The 19,486-nt window shown below is 41.3% G+C and overlaps 1 protein-coding gene across 12 annotated transcripts in view; it reads left to right on the top strand.

Moving 5' to 3' along the window:
* QKI (QKI, KH domain containing RNA binding) overlaps positions 1 to 19,486 on the top strand; it is a 185,123-nt gene that overhangs the window by 116,392 nt on the left and 49,245 nt on the right. For all 12 annotated transcript variants that reach the window (XR_013221757.1, XM_077289163.1, XM_077289164.1 and 9 more), the window contains one exon: positions 12,270 to 12,413. Coding sequence is in view for 11 of the 12 variants with exons in the window: in XM_077289163.1 (XP_077145278.1) it covers positions 12,270 to 12,413 (144 nt within the window). In the remaining variant the exon portion in view is untranslated. The remainder of the gene's footprint in view (positions 1 to 12,269; positions 12,414 to 19,486) is intronic.

A 19,486-nucleotide genomic window follows, 5' to 3' on the forward strand; every position in this document is an offset into this window, starting at 1 on the left:
GTTTTCTTGTCACATCATTGGTGTTATGTTCAGTGGCCATCTCATTGGTTGGATTCTCATATCACAAATAATGAGATGGTGCTGGAACTCTTTGCAATTTTTTTGGGGCTCTATTTATGGGGCTCTTTGATTCAGAACTCCAGGATTAGCATCTTTTCATTGAATCAAGGAGTACTTCTCTCCATAAACACCCTGTCCTCTAAAAATAAATGTGCTTCTTTGATTATAAGACAGTTGGTTTTAACATGCCTAAAATTTAATATTTGGATCAAAGCGAAACAAGGTGTGAGTGCATGGGCTTCAGTGGCGGGTTCACTGTACAAACATGAGCGGTCAATCTTTTGCTTACAGGTACCCAACGCAGATTTGGAGCCAACTCCTTGCCCGCAGTCAATTTGGGAGCTGATTTCGATCTGATTCCTCAGTGTATTAGGAATTCCCTCTCTGCTAGATCATGGGCCGATTATTCGGCCGCGTGGCTTAGATGGGTGAATTTTTGCGCCCTTCATAACTTAAATTGTAATGTATCCAATGCCTTATCCGGCCTGCAGTTTGCAGTATCTCTGTCTGAATCAGGCCTCTCCCACTCAGCTATAGCTAAATCCATTGCAGGGGTATCGTTTTTTCTAAAATTGAGGGGTAACCCCCTGCTAACTAGTTTTTTCCCCTTAAAGCAATTTTTGAAGGGCTTGAAGAGATCTAACTTTAAACCTGATTCAAGACGCCCGATCTCTTTCCAGCTTTTGAAGGAATTATGCTTAGCGCTCCCTGATGTTTGTAGTTCTAGAGAGGAGAGCCTTTTATTTTATTCAATATTCACACTCACATTTTTCGGTGCCTTGCGGGTTGGCGAGGTAGTCTCAACTAAAAAATCTGAACCTTCTGGTCTGTTCATTTCTGATGTCAGAGTTGATAATTCTCAAGTAGTTTTATTTATTAGAAAATCAAAAACAGACCAGATGGGCAGAGGATCTAGGTTAATTATTAACTCTTTCCCTGAGCCGTTAATCTGCCCAGTATCTAGTTTTATGCGTTGGCTTACTATTAGGCCAGATATTTCAGGCCCGTTATTTATTCATTTGGATGGTTTACCTGTAACTATATTTCAATTCAATGCAGTCCTAAAAAAATGCTTATGTTCTTTGAATTATCAACACCTTAGGATCACTTCCCATTCTTTCCGTATAGGAGCTGCTACCGAAGCAGCCAGATCAGGCTTAGAGGATGCTTCAATACAGAAATTGGGTAGATGGGAATCTAATAGATTCAAATTGTATGTTTGCCACGAACTTTACGATTACTAATTATCTATTTATTTTTCAGGTCCATTCATAGTGTGGATTATTGGACACTCGTATATTTTTTGGGCAGAGAAGAGGGCCAGGCAGAGAGTTTATACTGAGAATTTATCATTTAATTCTTCTCAAGTTCAGATCTTCTGGCACAGTGTTCGGGGCATGAAATGGTCAAATTTTTGTTTTGAGTTTAGAAAATGTATTAACATGTTTCCTTTTCCAGATTTAGTGATTTTTCATCTGTCCGGTAACGATCTGGGCAAAATGAGAACTTTAGATTTATTGGCTTTTATGAGGTCTGATATTTGCAGCATTAGACAGTCCTTTCCGTCTGTGGGTCTTGTTTTTTCTGAAATTGTCCCCAGAATTTTATGGTCTGATTCTAAGTTTTTATTTTTGGATAAGATTCGTAAAAGAATTAATAGGAGTATGAGTAAATTTTTACCATTAATTGGCGGTTTTTCTTTTCGTCATGAGGATTTAGAAGGGTTTTTACCAGGACTTTTCCGGAATGATTTGGTCCATTTATCAGTTATTGGATTGGATATTTTTAACTTAAATTTACAATCGATGGTTGAAAAGTGGCTGTGTGGTTTTGGGGGGGCCTCGCCTCTTTGAGGCTTGGCTCTTGGGAAAATCGCCCATTGGTATGGGCGGATTGGATTTGGTCTTTTTATGGAAATATGGAAGTTGTGATTACATTATTTATTCTGTTTGTAACTGGTTTAACCCTAAATAAACATCACGGCCATTTTTCTTCCACTCATTAAATTATGTGTTGTGTTTTTATTTATTATTTAAGGAATAGATCTTGTAATGCCATGCTAGCCCCCCCCCGTCAAAAAATGAAATAAAGGGGGGGTCTCATGGCATTACAGATCTTAGGAATATTGTTGTTATCAGATATGCACATTGGGCTTTAATTTAGGGTTCAATCTCAGGTCAGTTTAAATGTCCATGGTGAGCTATTTTTAGAAGCTCTGGTTTTAACTGGCGCTTTTGGCGCCCATTTCAACTGATTTTTATTGGTGGTTATGGTTGTTGGGCAGATTTATTCTGCTATATATTTGCCGGCTTTTACCAGGGAACATCATTCCGCTGGAGCAGTGAAGAAAAGAAGAGCCCACCCTCCCTCCCCTTTTCTTTGTTAAGTCCCCGTCGTGATGTTCTTGTTTGTGGGAAAATCGCCCATTGGTATGGGCGGATTGGATTTGGTCTTTTTATGGAAATATGGAAGTTGTGATTACATTATTTATTCTGTTTGTAACTGGTTTAACCCTAAATAAACATCACGGCCATTTTTCTTCCACTCATTAAATTATGTGTTGTGTTTTTATTTATTATTTAAGGAATAGATCTTGTAATGCCATGCTGTCTGAATGTCCATATGGGTTCGGATCACGTAATTACATGGGTAATATGTTCTGCATCTAGCAGAGAACGTTACTGCTTTGTGTTGGCCACTGGGAGCTGAGCAAGCTGGCAACAAGTGTCGGTGGTCTTATGCTGTGTAACTCTGCAGTGGGACCACCAGAAGCATCTATTGCTTCTCTCCATCCAATTCTTAGTGCTGTAATATGAGAAGTGCTTTCTGAGATGCTGTCGCTGCATAAATCTATTCATGCATTCTGATTAATGTTTGGAAATGCCTAGATAAGTAATCGGGAATGTTTTCTTACTCGTGGCTTTTATGTTTGAAATGGTAACTCTGACTTGTAAAGAAAAATCTCCTGGCAGCAATGTGTCGTCTTGGGCGAATATTAACAGTTAACTTGGCCAGCGAAGAATAATGCGCAGTTCCAGACTATAAATTTCCCTTTGTTTTATAATTCTTCACCGGTGTCTAGAAGTAACTTTTTTCAATAGTGTGCCGTTTTTGATTTTCGTCTTGTATCCCTGAGTGATGACTACAGTTTTGACAGATGCAGATGAATCCTCAGGTCAGGGTTGTTCACTATAAAGATTAAAATAAAATGGATAACATTTAAAGAAAGCATCAATCTCGCTGTGTAGCTCTCGGTGCAACATACGGAGAATACTAATGGAAGATTGCACAGGTTGAACGATTTACCATCTTCATACTCTCATATGTGGGCGCTTCTTACTCAGCGTGTCCTTACTTATCAGTGCACATTGGCCCCAGCACATGCACCAGCTGCCATCGGGGTCCGCTCAGTGTAACATGGCAAGAGGGGGGTTTCTAGTGGGGAAGCTATATACTACATGTGCATTATCCAACCAGATATCACTCGTTTTACCTCCCTTATCCTTTATTTTCATGGCTCACTTTTAGGCAACCTTAATAAAATGCAGTATTAATTGGGCCTCATAGATTATTGGAATTAAGGGCCCTTCAAAATAAATCTGAACAACAATAATAATGGTTATTGACCACTTTTACACTATATAGTTTTAAAGTTGACTTGTAAGCGTAGAGAATTTTCAAAAATAAAAATGTGAAAAGTCTTTAATAAGAAATCCACAAACTCATTCATTTTTTATTAAATGGAATCTGTCAGCAGGTTATTGCTATTTAATCTGAGGGCTGCATGATGTAGGGGCAGAGACCCGAATTCGATGAATCACTTACTAGACTGCTTAGTGTGTTTTGATAGGATATGTTTAATCTGTTGTTGATTTAAAAGTGATCAGAATATTGAGCGTGTATAATCCCGCCTTCTTTCCTGATTGGCAGCTTCCTGTGTACGTGGTCAGCATGCCGCCAATCAGTGGAGGGAGCAGGGGTACACAGATTGGCCTGACTGGTCTGCACGTGAGACCTAGTTAAGCAGTGATAATTAGCTGTTGATAAAATGTGATTGTATTGAAACTACAGCACACAGCCGACTAAGTGACACATCCCTGGAATAAAGCTGTCTGCCCCTATATCATGCTACTCTATAACAAACACCTGCTGCCAAATTCCCTTTACTAGACCTATTTGTTATTGCTGCTCTGAATTTAGTTATACACTCACCGGCCACTTTATTAGGTACACCATGCTAGTAACGGGTTGGACCCCCTTTTGCCTTCAGAACTGCCTCAATTCTTCGTGGCATAGATTCAACAAGGTGCTGGAAGCATTCCTCAGAGATTTTGGTCCATATTGACATGATGGCATCACACAGTTGCCGCAGATTTGTCGGCTGCACATCCCAAAGATGCTCCATACAAGGCAGGATGGATCCATGCTTTCATGTTGTTTACGCCAAATTCTGACCCTACCATCCGAATGTCGCAGCAGAAATCGAGACTCATCAGACCAAGCAACGTTTTTCCAATCTTCTACTGTCCAATTTCGATGAGCTTGTACAAATTGTAGCCTCAGTTTCCTGTTCTTAGCTGAAAGGAGTGGTACCCGGTGTGGTCTTCTGCTGCTGTAGCCCATCTGCCTCAAAGTTCGACGCACTGTGCGTTCAGAGATGCTCTTAGGCCTACCTTGGTTGTAACGGGTGGCGATTTGAGTCACTGTTGCCTTTCTATCAGCTCGAACCAGTCTGCCCATTCTCCTCTGACCTCTGGCATCAACAAGGCATTTCCGCCCACAGAACTGCCGCTCACTGGATTTTTTTTCTTTTTCGGACCATTCTCTGTAAACCCTAGAGATGGTTGTGCGTGAAAATCCCAGTAGATCAGCAGTTTCTGAAATACTCAGACCAGCCCTTCTGGCACCAACAACCATGCCACGTTCAAAGGCACTCAAATCACCTTTCTTCCCCATACTGATGCTCGGTTTGAACTGCAGGAGATTGTCTTGACCATGTCTACATGCCTAAATGCCGCCATGTGATTGGCTGATTAGAAATTAAGTGTTAACAAGAAGTTGGACAGGTGTACCTAATAAAGTGGCCAGTGAGTGTAGAATATAGTAAGCAGCAGAAGACCGCATGGGAAACACCCTATAGAAGTTTGTAAAAACGCAAACCTGCGTTTCTGTATATTTGACTGACTCAATAGAAGTCAATGGGTGAAAAACACGGCAAAACACACAAAGAATTAACATGTTGCCGATTTAAAAACTGCACAAATCGTGAAAAGAAAAATGCTGATTGTGTGCACAGCACTTCAGGATTCTCATTGATTTTGCTGGCATAAGGATTCCTTAGTGGTTTTGTGCAAATTCCATGTATTAATGGATTAATAATGGATAGGTGTCATAATTGACGCCTCTCCATTATTAATCTGGCTTAATGTCACCTTACAATAGCAAGGTGGCATTAACCCATCATTACCCCATATCCCACCGCTACTCGGGAGTGGGAAGAGAGTGGCCAAGTGCCAGAATAGGTGCATCTTCCAGATGTGCCTTTTCTGGGGTGGCTGGGAGCAGATGTTTGTAGCCAGGGGGGCCAATATTTGCTATTAATATCTGCCGTCAGTCACTGGCTTTACCACTCTGGCGGAGAAAATTGCGCGGGAGCCCACGCCAATTTTTTCCGCGATTAAACCCTTAAATTTAATAGCTACAGCGCCGAAATTTTGCACATACACACTACTAACATTAGTAGTGTGGAATATGCAAAAAAAGGGGATATGACATGGTTTACTGTATGTAAACCATGTCTCATATCATGTCGGGTTTAGGCAGGAGAAATGAAAAACAGGCAATTGAATTACCGGCTTTTCTGCTATATCGCGCTGAAGTAAATATAAAAATATATAGATTTCCCGTTGACTTGCATTGGGTTTCGTATTTCGGCCGATCCCCCGACCCGGACTTTTCAAGAAGATCGGCCGATTTCACTCGACTCGACTTTTGAGAAAGTCGGGTTTCGCGAAACCCGCCTCGACCTCAAAAAAGGAAAAGTCGCTGAATCCTAACCCTAAAACCCTAACCCTAGGGATCCTAACCCTAGCTATTTCTATATATAGTGGGTTTTGTTGATTTTGATGATTGGCAGCTGTCACACACTTCTCAGCATGCGTTTCAAAAATGCAAACGCAGGAAAAAACGCATGTAAACGCGGCAAAACGCCACGTTTTTTTTACCGCATGCGAAAACGCATGCGTCTAAAAAACGCTGCGTTTTGCCGCGTTTACATGTGTTTTTTTCACCACCTGTGTTTGCGTTTTAAAGGCTGCGTTTTTAAACGCAAATGTGAAACTAGGCTAAGTGGTTTTTTTGCATTTGGGCCTCATTCTCTAGATTTTGCACCACTGTTAAATTTGACAGTTTTGTGATTTTTTTTTTTTTTTTTCAAATGAATTGACTTTTGCTGAAAAGTCACAAAAAACATTTAAAGTCAAAATAAAGTGGTATTTGATTTTCACCAAATTCACCATTCTTTTCACCAAAGAGATTGGTGCAGAAAACATCAGCGAATACCACAAGACAAAAAAAAGAAAAATGACTTCAGTAAATCACAAATGATGAATTGGGCCTGATGTGTTTCCAGACTAGTATGCCATCTTTTCACTGTCTCATCCAGTTTCCCCTAAGTTGACAAGTCTTTCATCACGTTCACACGTATTTGGTGAGTTTTTTTACCTCAGTAACCAGGCGTGGGTGATAAATACAGAAGTGGTGACGTGTTTCTATTATACTTTTCTTCTGATTGTTTCACTCCTGGTTTTGGCTTACACATACTGAGGTAAAAACTCTCCAAATACTGCTAGTGTGAATATGGCCTTTCCCTGCAGTGTTCTTGTCATGTGAAATGTATGGTCCCCACCTCTTGTCCCTGTCTCGTGGCAGCATTTCAGAGTGAAACATACATGGCTGCAATGATACAGCCAGTGTCTGATTCATGCTGCCCGTTGCTTTCTCAGCATGAATCTGTTGACGGGTTCTCTTTTAAGGCCGTCTGGTGGAAGTGCGCCCTGAGAATTAGACAGTGTTGCTATGCCCAGTGTGTGGACGCCTGTGCATCAGTTTCCATGAAGATGCATGATTTGCGCCATGCCGTCCCCTGTAATGTGCTTACGAGCTTGCCCTGCTTTTCTTTCCTGGGCATTCTTTGCTGCACATCTTCCTCTGTGTGAACTCTTGCTATTAGAGGCACAGTAGGAGCAAAAGTCTTTGCTAATTTCCCAGCTATAAATGCTCAATTAAAGCGGTGTATCAGCGGGGGTTAGGACAATCAGTGAGCCCTGATGCCGAGTGTTACCGAATTGCTGCTGCTGTTCAAATAGATAATTAGTGTGTCATTTGGAAGCGATTTCCACTGCAGACCAATGACTTATGCTACCTCCATTACTTGGCACTTGGACCACGAAACGCGTGGTAACCCTGAAGCCCATAAATTTGAGTAATACTCTGGTGAGCATGTGCGAACGTCATGTAGATTTGTGTGTTATAAATAGATGTATCTCTCACAGGAGCATGGATTAGAGAGGGAGTCAGTCCATAGAATATACCTCTTCTCTTTTATTCTCCAAAAATAAACGTCCTGTGTGAGGAAGCGATGGCAGGTGAGCTGGGCTGTTCCGTGTGCTTGTCTTTAATAGAAAGGCAGATGCACACAAAGTGAATGTGTAAAGAAGGGTGCCATTGGCAGTTTGGCTCAGTAGCTGGCGGAAGACATCCTTTGTGCGATGTACGCCGGTGAGGAATGGATCTGTTTTGTGCTTTCTGCTTTAACTACATCGTGATGAGCTCTGAATAAACCACTTTTTCAATTTTGCGTTTCCTTCTCCATGATTTATGGTCCCCTGTGCTGGACACATCACACTGGCAGTCAATTAGTGAGCTCTGCTCCCTTCTTAACTCACATTAATTAGGTTAATAATTCAACAATATTCCCTTATGTGCTAGGAATTACCTGCAAGTGATAATCGTATTTGCCTTGTCATTGAATTATTCTGGGAATTTACCTGGAATCCTCCAGTGTGCGCAGAGCTTTCTGTCTGAACCTCTCTAGATGAAGCATCAGCTGATTGTCTCTTCCCAGTTGTGTATGAAAAAGCATTGAGCTTTTGCAATTTGAGAAAACTTCAAAGATGTAACTTCCGACTATTCATTTCTTCTTACGCAACATCAAACAATGTTTTTGTTAATGTAAGTTTAGAAATGCGCCTTGCTACCGCTGCTGCATTCCCAAATAGTTCTCTGATTTGTTTTTTGATCTTATCTCCGTTTCCAAGCCCTGCAAATATGCTTTGTATCGCCAGTCCATATTGTGCTAGATCAGACACGGTGTGTCTCATACATACCGTGGCATTTGGCCTTCCCCATAACCTTTTAGGCTCGTTTCCAACTGGAATTCAGGAAGCCCTTGGGAAAGAAAAGTGATTTGTGCTGCTGTGAGACCTATTAGGTTTGGACAGGTTTTAAGTCGAGCGTACATGTTAGAGGGGAGTCGGTGGAAATTGCTGTTGGCCGAACAAGCATTCAACTTGCCCAAGTGTAGGGAATGTAGTCCAAACATTGAGCTTAAGACGTGCCTCTGATTTTTAGAAGCCCTTTCCTTTTCTTGTCGAATTTGTATGAGGACAACAGAAAATGTTGAGTTCCATTGGACCACTGTATTTTTAAAGCTTTTTCTCTTGCCGAAGTAATGTAATATTTCTGTAATGTTTGCCATATGGCACTATGATGGAGGCACACCGTTTCTACACATATTTTGTAATGAGTTGCACGGGCTGCGTGCGTTCCTTCAATCCAGCCTCCTGCAACACGAGGCCCCACAATCCATTACTATATAACGTTCACCATGTGCCACAGATGTACGGCGTAAGTGGCCATTCACCCTGCTGAACTGTCCCGTTGGACGGGAATATGTCAGCAGTTTTATGTTATCTGGTAGCAGTACAGGGTAGTGACAGAGACCCTGATTCCAATGATGTGTCACTTAAGGTACCTTCACACTAAAGGTACCGTCACACTAAACGATATCGCTAGCGATCCGTGACGTTGCAGCGTCCTGGCTAGCGATATCGTTGAGTTTGACACGCAGCAGCGATCAGGATCCTGCTGTGATATCGCTGGTCGTTGATTAAAGTTCAGAACTTTATTTGGTCGTCAGATCGCCGTGTATTATTGTTTGACAGCAAAAGCAACGATACCAGCGATGTTTTACAATGGTAACCAGGGTAAATATCGGGTTACTAAGCGCAGGGCCGCGCTTAGTAACCCAATGTTTACCCTGGTTACCAGTGTAAAATGTAAAAAAACAAACAGTACATACTCACCTTCGCGTCCCCCGCCGTCCGCTTCCTGCACTGACTGTGAGTGCCGGCCCTAATAGCAGAGCGGTGACGTCACCGCTGTGCTGTGCTTTCACTTTACGGCCGGCGCTCAGTCAGTGCAGGAAGCGGACGCCGGGGGACGCGAAGGTGAGTATGTACTGTTTGTTTTTTTACATTTACACTGGTAACCAGGGTAAACATCAGGTTACTAAGCGCAGCCCTGCGCTTAGTAACCCGATATTTACCCTGGTTACCATTGTAAAACATCGCTGGCATCGTTGCTTTTGCTGTCAAACACAACGATACACGGCGATCTGACGACCAAATAAAGTTCTGAACTTTAACCAACGACCAGTGATATCACAGCAGGATCCTGATCGCTGCTGCCTGTCACACTCAACGATATCGCTATCCAGGACGCTGCAACGTCACGGATCGCTAGCGATATCTTTTAGTGTGAAGGTACCTTTAGTTTACTGGGTGTAGCAGTTGTGATTTAATCAGTTTTTCTGTGCTACTGATACAGCAGTGCTGGGAGTGTTGAGCCCTGTGTAGCCCCGTCCACATCACTGATTGACTGCTTCCTGTATACAATGTATATTGATAAAAAGCTGCTAATCTGTGCCGGTGGCATGGTTGGGCTATGAGGCATCTTGTCCTGTAGTGATTTTCTGCTAATAAAACACTAATTGTATTGAAACCGTAAAACACAGCCCAATAAGGAACACATCACAGGAATCGGGCTCGAAGCCCTTGCATCAAGCTGCTCTCGGATTACATGGCAAGAACCTGCTGACCCTTTTAGTAACACTACGCCAGATGTTGGCTTATTTTCCCACCGGCTATTCCTTGTGGATCCCTCCATACACAGAAACTCTGGTCATCCGAGTGTGTTCAGTGGGGAGAGGGGTGTAAGCCGCAGCTAGGGATTTCTAAAGAGGTCTTCTCTCCCATGAGCACAATAGAGCATGGAGGTTGAAATCCAACACTGGGACCACCCCCCAGACATATTGCTGACCTTTCCCAACAAAATCTACTGACTTTCATGAATGTGTGTGGGCAGCTTAGGAATGGTTATGATGGAAAATGGCTTGTGATCAGTTGATGGCTGGCATTGGCATTTGTGAGCCCTAAGTGATGACGTGTATCTGGTGATTTGCATGGTATGTGCTACCCCTCTGATTACTTCTGCATGGGGATGGATGTAGTATTCAGATTCCAAATAGAAGCTGCTGGGAGGAAATGCACTAATGATACTGGACGCTCACTTTGACAAGCTGCATAAGCAAACGTGTACAACAAATGTCTTCTGGCAGATGATTTTGTGGAAGATTACATTGTGACTGTTCACGTTGGGATTCGGCTCCTGGATTTTATTAATCACGAAGTAAAGCTGCCGTAACCCATTCTTTACAGGTTCCGTTAAACGGACTCCAAATACTTGTTACTTCTTAAACAACAAATCGGATTGTCCAGCTATAGTAATGTGATGCCATTATTGGGCTGTGCGCTTCATCTGCTCACAGAGAAAACATGCTAGAGGGGAATACAAATAATGGCCTGCAGTGGGGACTCTCGAGGGATGAGCAGACATTTGTAATAATAAATAAATCAGCATGATTCAAGCTGTAGCGATCAATAGTGACCACACAGCCCAATCACTTTACATCACATAAAGCATGTCTTGTTCAGATCTGAAGGTTGCCTCATCTGAAGTCTGCTAGGGTTATGGATGACAGCGGCTCTCTAGTGGAATCTGCAGGATGAAATTTTACCTGAACAGGTTTTTTCTTCATAAAAATAAACAGGAGGCGGTTTTATATGTCAGATAAAGCTATTAAATCGAATCGTCGCTGCAGGCTTACAAATGCAAGGATGGATAGATCATCAACTGTGCAGCAGTCTGGGGACTGAAACTATCCAAAGATTCCTATAAAGGAGTGAAGGGCATGCTCGCAAGAGCTAGCTATCCAGGGAAAGCTAGGGCTGACCTGAAAGGTAACATTTGTGCTATTGTTCAATGGTCCAACCATCTTTTATAAAACAAGGTAGTGCCAATAGTTACAAGGAGTCACCTATCCAGTGTCTGAGCAGAAATGGAGTGCATCCGTGTGCCAAAATTGTGGGGATCTGGGTTTCCAGAAATAAAACGTAGGATGGTTAATGGAAAGGAGTAAGAGTAGGGTATGTAATCAGCCTGCATAAAAAGGTGTTTTTAAGGCATGATTGAAAAGGTTGGGGATTACTTTGCTTCTCCTGGCTAGTGCATTTTAGTTAACTAGTGCATCACAAAAAAGGATTGGAGGATAATTTCAGATTGTGAGTTTGTAGATCAGATAGAGTTGTAAAAATGGAGAACGAAGAAAATGAAAGTAGGTGCTGCGCTGTGGAGAGCTTTGTGAACTTTTAATAAAACTGGAATCCAGAGTGACTTGTACAAGGTGGAGACATTGGTGTAGTGCTGGCTTGCGTTCCACGTGTCCTTCAAAGTGAGGTCACTTTACAATATGGTCAGTGATGTTTATATGTGATGGTCTCCCATCCAGTTGGATTAGTTCTCACATCCATGCACAAGTCGGCTTTGGGATAATGGAGATGGCTCCTGATTGTCTTGTTATCAAGGGAAAACCAAGAAGTTAAGAAGAATTGTAGTTTGTCACTCGTGCTGATGATCTGTATATATCTAGTTTGTGAGAAGTTCATTAATGCGTCACAGAACACATGGCTTCAGACATGGTTCTAATCTACAATTTAATTATAAAAGTTGTTGACAATATGGTGTGACAAGTGTATAAAAAGTATGGAAGTCTGTTTTTTTAATATGTTTACTACTAATTTTACTTCTAGGAGGAACAAAATCGAGGAAAACCAAACTGGGAGCATCTGAATGAAGACTTGCATGTACTGATCACAGTGGAAGATGCCCAAAACCGAGCAGAAATTAAATTAAGAAGAGCAGTGGAAGAAGTGAAAAAATTGCTGGTTCCAGCAGTAAGTGACTTTATTTTATCCTAACAATACACCTAACTTCTGACTGCAGTGGCACATGGCCTTCACCTTCTATCAGTATGGTTATTGCCCAGGCTGTCCAAGCATGAGCGCGGCCAGTGACCTCATCTGGATGTTTTCAGTCTTCAGTTTTGATTGGATTCTTACAGATGGTTGGTGGATTTGAGCTTACTTCTGCTTGAAATATCTGTCTAAATCACTGACTTGGGTATTGCTTTTAAATCCAATTCACAATACTAGTTAATTTGAATGTTGAAGTGAAGCTCTACACCTTTTAAAGGGTTATTCCCAAAAATGTTGTTATCCACTATCGTAGGATGAGGGATAACTTTCTGATCACTGAAGTCTTACCACTGGGACCCCGGCAGTCCTTAAATTGAGCGAAGGGACCTAGAGAACGGGTCTCTGCAACCTCATCTTGAATGGACCTTAGGTGCAAATGCTATATATTGTCGATGGGACTGGCCTAGACTCCCGCTGTCTTTGTTTTTTTTTTTGTTTTGTTTTGTTTTTTAAATGTATATTCTTATTTTCCGAGCAAATATGTAAATCCTTTTAGCCTGCACAGAGTACTGTAATTGGCACAGGTACCTTTCTGTAGTCTGGGCTCATATACCATGTTCTACCAAATGTATAATGTACACATGTGCAGAGCTACCCTCGGCGTGCAGGATTGGGTTAGAACCTATTAGTCCTCACGGACACTGCTGCTGAAAGGCTACCTATATCTTCATGTAGTGCTTTAGAGACTGCCGTTTCTGCTGTGCGAGTGCCAGAATTCAGGAGCAGGGATGAGGACAGTGAGAGGTGCTCAGTCGAGCTAGTTGGGCAGGGATGGAGTTTGCAGCGTGAATACACTTGGACTCATAAAATCTGGCAGTGTGCATCTGGACTCGTAAACTGCAGTCATTCTGGGTTGGCTCTGCAAAGTGCACCACTCTTATAAGGGCTAGGTGATCTCTAGAATGATGTATACAGGTTGTATTGTTCGATCTGCTGACAAATCCTCTTTAAATATTGCTACAACAAATTGTTAAAGTTGGCATGGCCAAAATGGGAAATCCTGATCTCATAATGGGTCTTCAGTGGAACCACAACCTCAGCAATTTTACAATCCCTGGAAGCTTGTAGGTTTTTTCTCTTGGGTTTATTCTTGTACCGAAAAAGAAAATGATGACATAATGTTCTGGCATTGATGTTTTGTACAATTGTATATAATTTGATAGCCGTCAGTGTATATTGCCTTACTTCGGTGTGCCCATAAACCACACTGCCCTCAAAGTCCCATTGTTCTGGCTCTCCGTTTCTTTTTCTTTGCTGCTCTCATTCATAAGCGGAATCATTGAGTTAAGTAACTGCTGTGTTACCGGAATGGAAAGGTCATTTTACGTGGCTAGCCACTACAAAGCAACTCACAAGTCAGATTTTATTGATTGTCCATTCCGCCTCTGTCTCTGTACCGGTATACCTTCCTGCAGCCTTTTCCAAACTAAACAGCGGTGTGAAGGATGATCGAGAAATTCCAATGGGCCTAAAGCAAGCCGTTAAAGTAATGCTACGTTTTTGAAGCAGCATGTTCAGGTTCAGTGGATATATGTCAGCTAACAGGAGCTTCAGGTGATATTTTTTTCCTGGTGTGGTGTAAAGTGTCTCATGGGCCTCGGGCCTATCAACCAATTCTGTGTAACGTTTATGTAAGCAGTTCTGTCTTCAGAAACTGTACACTTGGCATAATCATTTTCATTGGGATTTCTTTGACTTTTTTTCTGGCCCAATTGGACCGGCTGTCAGGTACATTTGGTTAGTATAGTTCCATATTTGAAGAAATGGATGCATTTTGGGTGAGGAGAAAGTGTTAAATAATTAGGTAAGGGCTGTATAGCCAATGTTTGAGCTTTCCGTCAGGTATGTGCTCACAATGCATATTTTCAACAGAAAGCTTGGAAGTAAGCTACGGTATATGCATGCAGATTCGTATGTCACTCATAGTTGAGTAAAAAAAAAAAAAAAAAATATATATATATATATATATATATATATATATGTATATATATATATATATATATATATATATATATATATATATATATATATATATATATATATATATATAATCATACATGCCTCCTTGTAGTCTGTAACATAATATTGATTTTATTCTTTACTTTTTTTCTTCTAAATTTGGATGAAAGGCTTTGCATTTTAGAAGCAGAAACCCTTCTTTGCCCTTATGGGGAAAGTATGTAGACGTTGCAAATGACACACATTTTCATTCCGACATCTATTCAATCTCACAGGTTCTAATGCTATACTTTGTCCATAAGCCTAAGACGGTGACATCTGCTAAATTGTTTTTTTCTTTTCAGCTTTTCTTTTTCAGAGTGTGAGAAAGAAAGGCAATTTCTTTTTCTATCCCAGCAATATAGACATGACACTGTGGTATTTCACCGATAGTAGAAATGTGAAATTAGAGCTCACACACCTACAGATTAATGTATCAACACAGCGAGATTGAGCCGCTTCTTTGCAGGGCTGAAAGAGTATTCTTTGAGGAGATTTAGGCTGCAAAAATATCATGGATAATAGCATAGTATATACAGTGTCGGGGCTGGAATTTCCTTAACTATTCATGGTCCATGTGTTCTAATCTGGAAAGGATACATTTTGGGGTCATCACATGGTCTTCTAGCGGATGGATTCCGAGGCTACGTATTTCAGTAGTGCCACTTCCTCACCTATGGCGGTGTGTACAATATACAGCAGAGTGAGGGTTTCTAGGATGGTCGTAACCTGATATTTTGGGGGAATGATTGAGCCCCGTCCTCCCCTTCTTGCATTAAGTACAACCCTGCTTTCCTTTGTGCCCTCGTGATCTGCCTTGAGCATGACTTATCTTGATCCCCCTGTCCCTTCCTCTTCTGGTGAAGGGTGATTAGCAGCTGAATGCTTCTCACTTTGCTGTTTACTCTAAGCTGAAGCATATGATTTTGTGTCTAGGCGAGGCGCAGCTAGAGTCGCAGGCTGTAACGTTTGGGCATATTGTGTGCCTGCCAGCAATATGTATACGTGGGTGGGAAAGCATGAGTTTATACTTTGGCATTTTCTGCACTGTTGGACTGTGCTACATTTAGACTCTGATCGGATCACTTTACTGGATTCCATTAAATGTGGTGCGTGATCATATCATTATTCATCAGGAATGTAATTAACTCTTGGGTTTCTTCCATCCTTCCAACTGTATATTTACATAATGCATCTGTTCGTATTTCCCATGAAATCAATATTAGGGAACTTATGAAGAAATCTTTGGATACATTTCTTTAGTCACCTAAGGGTTACAGCAGTAAATACAATAATCCCAGGGATAAAATTGAGTGCTATGCTCTTGTTGGGGCGATAAAGGGCTAACTACGGGGATTGTCCACCTTTAGAGACCATTTTTGGGGGGCTTAAATATATGAAGTTTTTGCTAAAAGCTATTTTTGTAATTGGGTTTCGTTAAAAATGTTGCACGGATTGCCTTCTGTAGGCTTTGTGTTGCAATGTCTATAGAACGATTTAACCCAGAATCTGTCAGTGAGCTTGTTCTGATGGTTTAACAGAAAAGTTTGTAACTCTTTTCTGTCCTTTTTTGAGCTCCTCTGTTTCCTTGTACATATAAACGTGATGTTGCCTGTGGTCATAAGTAAACAAAAAGCCTGTAAATGCAAAACGGGAATGATTTTTATCCCCACATACACATGCATTAAAAAATAATGAAAATTGTCCCCAGAGGTGAACAACCCCTCTGTAAATGTAGATTTTGCTGCAAATATGAAGCCTGATAATAGAGGCAATTTATACCCTGCGGGTACTGTTACTCTGGTTGTTTGCAGTTACCTGCTCTATTCTGTTTCCAATATGTACGTTTCTAGCAGACATTAAGGGTATGTGTCCACGTTCAGGAAACGCTGCGTTTTTGACGCAGCGCTGAGCCGCAGCGTCAAAAACGCAGCGTCCAGATGTTACAGCATAGTACTGAAATCCCGTGTCCACTGTGCATTAAAAGACGCATGCGTTTTTTCAGAACGCAGCATGTTGCTACAATGAGCAAAACACGCAGGAACACCGCAAATGACCTCAGGTGCATTTTTGGTCAGGATTTTACCTGCATAAAATCCTGACCAAAGCCTGAAGCAAACCTGAACGTGGACACATACCCTAACAGATCAAACTGCTGCTGACTGGTGCCAGTTGTGTCCCGAAATGCTGTCCGCCCACCTTACTGAAAGCACTGCTACTGAAAAAATGAACTTTATTCCTCCCGGCAGTTGCTGGCTTTCAGTCATATAGTTGTGCCCAAAGCAGCTACAGTCCCCACTGAAAGCACATGGGCGGCCATAGGCATGCCATGGCACATTGACAGCTCGCTGTGCACAGGGTATGCTTATAGGCGCCACTCACTGTGCGCTGATCGGTAACTGTAGATGCTCCGTGCATGTCTCTATGATGGAAAGCCAGCGGCTCCAGGGAGGAATAAAGTGCATTTTCTCCTGATAGCCACACTTTGAGCAATGCAGATGGATGGACAACATTGGAGCTCTGTTAACCTATGAGTTAACTCTATAAATGCAGAGTAATAACTTTTGGGGACATGACAGGTTCCTTTTTAATATAGCAAAGAAAAAAATAGCTGCTCTCTGAAATGCTAAAAACAATGAATTTAGAAAATTATAGTTGCATTACGGGCATTAAAAATGTGAATACTATAATATGCAAATATGAAATATAGAAAAATGGAACTGCAATGTTGCTACAGAAAAAATGAAGATACTTGGCCAGTTCATGAGCCCAACAGTAGAAATGAGCATACCTGTGACCACACACCTTCTCTGCTGCATGTACAGGCCTGTATGCCTGCTTTACAAGAATTATCACCTTTACAATTTCTCCCTGGGGTTTTGAATAGATTGTAATGGTGGAGGTATTATTTTGGCACACCAGAAGGAGTTCCTTTCCTATGTCACCCACTCTGAGCGCAGCAGGAGCTGTACAGCAATATAGGTCTGTTTGGTAAGGTTCTGGCCCGAGGCCCCGTGTGCCTTTTCTGCCACTAGGAATGTGGGAGGTGGGTGCGGGCTGTCTGGTTTTAAATAAAACAGGATACGTCTGCATTAGTTTTCGGAAGGAAATTAACTGTCTGGTATATTTTGGTGTATAATACATTGGTTGTATTTGTGTACATACAATAAAATTAGATTGCAAAAATGCTACTGTAGCTCATTTGAGGAATTAGAATTTTAGACTTTGTACTTTACAAATATATACTATTTAGTCGTCTTCAGTTGTGAAAGCATTATATTTTCGTTATGCATTTGTCGGTGGAAATGAAGGTTCTGCACTACCACACTTCCGCCCAGAGAATGGGAAATAGCCACTTGGCTGCCGATTTTGTTACTTACAAGACATTATGCAGAAAATGTACAAGATAGACATCGCCCTAACACAGCTGGAACTGGGCTGAGGTGCATCAGTGTCACAGCGGGGAGCACTCTTGATTTATAGGACAACCTGATTTTGACCTTCGCTCATCTGTGTCTTTCCTATGTTTTGCTGTTTTTTTTAAGTATTGTAGTATAGAGAAATCTATGCATGCTGTGCAGATCTATAAATGTCTTCCTTTTCATACACCAAGAAATGATTGGAACACTAACAAAAAACCGTACGCTTGCAGAGGACAGAGTTGTTGATGATTTGCCCTTTATAGAAGACATAGTTATCCATGGACATTATGGTATATTGCAAGATATAGCATACAAATTGGAGTAGTTGGACTCTGAATTAGGTGACAACCAAAACTCTTATGCCATTTTAAATTATGTACATGAGTGTTCTATTTCCGAGATCCTGCCTTCTCATGTTGGACTTCTGCACAGTTGTGATAGTGGCATCTTCAACATGGCGTAGCTGAAATGTGCTACTATCAGATGTTTTATTGCACACGGATATGATCTGAACATGCTCAATCAGCAGCGTTAGTTATTGGAGGACGGATAGAGCGCCCCCTGGAGGGTCATCATTATGGGGGTAATAGCTGCAAATTAGTGCACACTTAAACATGGGTTGTATCAGAAACATGATTAACTTTGTATGCACAGAAAACTGTGTCTACATTATTATTTTGGGAATAATCTGTACCAGTCTGTCATTGTAAATTTGTTTACTGTAAACAATATCTATAATTCTGTATCTAACCCCTTCTAATGTACAGCACCATGGAATTAATAGTGCTATATAAATTAATAATAATAATAATAATAATAATAATTTCACTGCAGATGAAATTTTACAAAATGCCATTCCAAAAAAATGTAATTCCCAATGAATGGATTTGCAGCACATCACAATACCGCAAAGCCCCTAATTGTCATGAAAAGATGTTTGTAACATTCTGAAGCTTTCTAGGACTGTATCCCTTCCCTTTGCAGGTCTTGAACACAAGCTTAGCGTTTTGGTAGTGTTATTGATTTCACCATAGAAACGGATGATATATTTGTAGTAATCAATTACCCATTTGATAACCCTACGTACTGACATACTTTTCAAGTGTTTTTTTTTTTTTCCTAAACTAAAATAGTTTAAAAATTATCCTCCTTAATCATTTGTGATCATGCAGACCATTCTATGCAGATTAGTGTCTCAAACTGGTGATGTTGCTGTCAGAGGTAACTGTGACCAACTACTGTGCCGAATGTTCCATATCTCTTCACTTCCTCTCCAGTATTATTCATGCTAGAGACAAAGGTGGCCAATTTTGACGTGTTTGGTAATTACTGCCAAGATGGCTGTAGGTGCTGGTTCTGCTGCTAGCTGCTCCCACGTTTTTAGCCATGGGCTTCTTTTCATTCTTCATTTCCTTGTCCATTGCCACATTGCCCTTGCAAAAAGGAACTTGGTAAGCAATGCTAGGTAGTTATACATACAGAAAATGAAATGTGGCAGCAGGCTGCAGTATGCGTGTGGCATTTATTGTCAAGTCGCACGTTTAAGGATATGTTCCCATTGTCAGGAATTGC

This window comes from Ranitomeya variabilis, chromosome 2, assembly GCF_051348905.1.
Source record: "Ranitomeya variabilis isolate aRanVar5 chromosome 2, aRanVar5.hap1, whole genome shotgun sequence".
Classification (NCBI taxonomy): domain Eukaryota; kingdom Metazoa; phylum Chordata; class Amphibia; order Anura; family Dendrobatidae; genus Ranitomeya; species Ranitomeya variabilis.